Here is a 4,100-nt window from a genome sequence, read left to right as displayed (position 1 = left end):
TTCACATAGAAGGGACACAGCTTGAGGATCCATACCTCCCGTGTTGCCATCTAATGTTCAGGCAGGAATCGTTTGATTCCTGCCTGATGTTCAGACAGTCTTCGTGATCAGTGCCCTTTGGTGTTATTTTCCGTTTTACGTGGCCTTCGTGTCTAAATTATTTCTTACACTGCATTTTTGTTTTTTGTTTTTAATTTTTTTGTACACAAATTAACTTATTTAACTTAGGGATCCGTACGTTTTTTTTTTTTTTTTTTTGTGCTGACACCCTAGGTAAAAATACTTATGGAGTTGGGACGCCAGCTTAGGGGTGAAGTTATGTTTATGGGTTATTTTTAAGTATATCTGGTGGTGGTTTTCACATGCACCACCCTCGCTGTGATAATTTAGTGACGCACGCATCTGTAGCAATTTCCCGTGACTGAATTACCTGCAGAACTCCTTAGTGAGTGCAACTTGCTCATTAAGCATCATGCCGTCGTTGAGATTTCACTAAGTCCCAGTCAGAAAAAAACCAAATGATATCTACCACCTCTAAGTTATGGTTCTGACCAAGGCTGCATGCTTGAAACTTTGTCGGACTCGAGTCTCCTAAACATTGCTGGTTACTCTGATATTTCACAATCCCTGAAAGGCTGTAAAAAGGCTAGATGAATCACAGTATATGAAGCAGATATTCTATAACAGACCATAACTTTTGCCACACCTGGGTTACCGCTCAGCCTACACTATTTCCCTTTTAACATTTACACACTTACACATCCAACATTCAGCACACTCATTCTGCATTTGCCTCCCACTTTTTTTCTCATACAACATCCACACACCCATACACAATGCACACGGTTCCCGAACCCACTAATCGGGTGGTGGCAGCGCGCCGTAGACCTGGACCCTTACTTCTGTTCACCGCAAACGAATCTTTTCCTGAACAAAAACTATATCCTCGGTCTAAGCCCCGCTACAGTTATCATCATAATTATTATTGTTTTTATTGTTATCAACACTATTACTATTATCATTGTTATTATTATTATCATTATCACTATTATTATTGGTATTATCATTATCACTATTATTATTATTATAATCATTATAATAATTATTTTCTTTTACTATTATATTATCATTAATTATTATTGATATTGTTGTTGTTGTTTTATTGTTTTTATTGTAGTATTTTTACTCATTATTATTCTCATTATAGTTATCATTATTATTATTATTATTATTATTATTATTATTATTACTATTACTATTACTATTATTGTAGTTGGTATTATTATTATTATTATCATTATTATTATCATTATTATCATTATTACCATTATTACCATCATCATCATCATAATCATTATCATTATCATTGTTATTGTTATTTTTACGGTCTTATTTATCATCTTATCTTCTCATTTTGTTCTGTTATCTCCTCTTTCACCTTCCTTCCCGATTTTTTTCCCTCTTCTCTTCTTTATTATCTTATTTAATTTTGTAATCTTTCTTCCCTTTTTTCTTTATTTTCTTCTAGTATCTCATACTCCAATAAGTTTTTCTCTCTCTCTTCTTTCTTTCCTTCACTTTCCTCTGCTTTTATTCATTTATCTTCCCTTCTTATTTATTATCATATATTTTCGTCCTTTTCTCTTTATTTACCTTGCCCTTTCCTTTTTTATCACTTTATCTTCCTTCTATTTATTTTCATATCTTCTCCTTTCTTTCCTTTATTTTTTCACCGTCTAGTCTCCTTCATTTCTCTTCAGCAAATACACTTACTTTCAGGATATGTCGATTCAGTGTAAGTTTAAGTCAGAATTCAAAACATTTGTTTGTATTTCGAATATTTATTTACACTTATACTTCATTTGTTTTCAGAATAATCACATGGAGAATAGTAGAATTATTTTCAATGATAATAAAAAGTTTTTTTCGTCACTTCTAGTTTTTATTTATTAATTTATATATATATATATATATATATATATGACTGTAATTAAAATCTTAAATTAAAGTCTTTGGCATAATCAACCAGGAACAAATAAGTATGTACAACTGAGTAAGAAATTTCATAGATAGTACATACCAGATAACGTAACCAGTTCCCAACTCATAAATTAAGCAATTCATAACAAATATTTTAAACCCTTCATAAAAATAAAATAAAATCAAACGTTTATTAACAAACAAATCAAACACTTCATTAAAAACAAATCATAACAAACACAAACAATAAAAATAATACCAGTTGATATACTTCTTGTAACAAGGACTCAGCTGATCACCATCTTTCTCCCTCTACTCCCCTGGTTTAGGGAAAATGAAGACCTTTTGAAGGGAGGACTCAAAGAAAGGTGCCTGCTTCCACTTGATGTCTTGCCCTTCTTCATTGTACAGGAGGGTAACCATGTTGACGTTATAGTGTACTCGTTGCAGGACGTTTTCGATACTCTCCTTGTGACCATTTTGCCGTAGCTGATCCACCAATGTGTCTACGTAAAGGGAACCTAATGAAAAAGAAGAAAAGGATGATAGTAATACGTCTAATTAGTTCTGTGTAACTAAAGTAAATAATATCTGTTGCGTTATTTATTTTCCTTTTCATCAGGTGAATATATTAACTCTTGCCTGAAAGTTTTTAGTAGTCATGTGTCTGGCTATAATGTATATACACTCTTTTCACATGAATATTAACAAATTTCTTGTCAGAATTCGATATTCAAATAATAAATCTTTTCTTATTAATCATCATCATCTTTCTTCTTCTCAATCTCCTTCTTCCGCTTTTTCTTCGTCTTCTCTTTCTTATCCTTCTTCATCTTCTTCTCCTTCTCCTTCATCTTCTTATCCTTCTTCTTATTTCTTCTCCTTTTTCGTCTTCATTCTTCTCCTCCTTCTTCTTCGTCTTCGTCTTCGCCTTCTTCTTCTTCTTCTTCTTTTTCTGTGTCTGTGTACCCAGAAACGCACACATCCAAACGCAAATCCATTCACACATGCAAATAAAACCCAGGACAGAATTAACAAACTTACCGTCATCTCCTCTGGTGGCATACTGGTACCACATCGTCGCATATGCAATGAGCGTGTCTGCAAAGGAATTAACCATAGACATGTCGGTGTAGTCTGCATACTTGTCTTGCCATTCAGAGCCAGCGGACGCCCGCCACGTGACAGAGAGGGAGTCTGTGTTAGCATGGAGGGCCTTTACTTGAGCTGGAAATCGGTCGCCATCGTTTGATTGTAAGACTGGTAAGAGTTATTGTTGTTATCATTATTTTTATTGACATCTTTTTTTTATTTGTTATCTTCATTTTATGGTCAATGGGACAGGGCGTTAAGGAATGGGGTGCCGCAGAAAATTTATGAGGTTTGGGTGAGATCACAATTTGTTTGCGAAACACTGCATCCGATAAAAAGGAAAACATTTAAAAGACATCTGTCTCAAATTCAATATGAAAACTGGTTGCAAACGGGACGTCAGATTGTTATTTGTGAGTCAAATGAACAGCAACCACATGTCAAAACGAGCAGACAGAAACTGGTAAACAAAATCTCGGGAATGTGACACAAAACAGTATTCAAGTCAGTAAAAGAGAACCAAAACAAAGCTATCATAACTGTGTGAGAGTAGACAGTAAAAAAGCCCTGACATTTCACCACAAAGAAATGCGAATAATGACATTGCTTCCCTTCGTAAACACCAACCCTTATCTTTCGAAAACTTCTACATCCACCGAAACTGTTCACCTACAAGTAGACGAGAATCTCCTGCGGTCCTTCTTGATAGCACAAGCTTGGATGAAGAAGAGTTTGGGTTTCTTGATGTACCACTGGATCTCTGTGAACGGTTCGATCAGGTCCAGGCGGCGGTGGATGCGTCCCCCCTTCACGTGCAGGTAGGTCTTGTCTCCGTGACCCATGAACCACACCACCAGGCTGAAAGGAGAGGGTACTTGAGATTTCCATGTCGTGTGAGGAGGCTTTATGGCGAGTCCGGTCGGTGAGGATGTAATATTCCAAGAGAGGAGAGAGAAGGTTGTGTGGCAAGGTCGACCTACCTGTCGTAGAATTTATATCTGCCTGCCTTCAGTTTGGAGATGATTGTT

At 35.6% G+C, this 4,100-nt stretch overlaps 1 protein-coding gene across 1 annotated transcript in view; it reads right to left on the bottom strand.

Moving 5' to 3' along the window:
• Positions 1-1,952: 1,952 nt before the first annotated feature.
• Positions 1,953-4,100, bottom strand: part of LOC125044384 — a 6,585-nt gene continuing 4,437 nt past the window's right edge. Inside the window, exons 4-7 of the mRNA XM_047641025.1 lie at positions 4,053-4,100; positions 3,746-3,930; positions 3,025-3,207; positions 1,953-2,501 (exon numbers count right to left, since the gene is read on the bottom strand). The exon at positions 4,053-4,100 is cut by the window's right edge and continues 794 nt beyond it. Coding sequence (XP_047496981.1) covers positions 2,293-2,501; positions 3,025-3,207; positions 3,746-3,930; positions 4,053-4,100 — 625 coding nt within the window. The 3' untranslated portion in view covers positions 1,953-2,292. The remainder of the gene's footprint in view (positions 2,502-3,024; positions 3,208-3,745; positions 3,931-4,052) is intronic.

The sequence above is a fragment of the Penaeus chinensis genome, chromosome 35 (assembly GCF_019202785.1).
Source record: "Penaeus chinensis breed Huanghai No. 1 chromosome 35, ASM1920278v2, whole genome shotgun sequence".
NCBI classification, from domain to species: domain Eukaryota; kingdom Metazoa; phylum Arthropoda; class Malacostraca; order Decapoda; family Penaeidae; genus Penaeus; species Penaeus chinensis.
The sequence above is the reverse complement of the archived record's forward strand: the minus strand, read 5'-3'. Positions and strand labels throughout refer to the sequence as shown.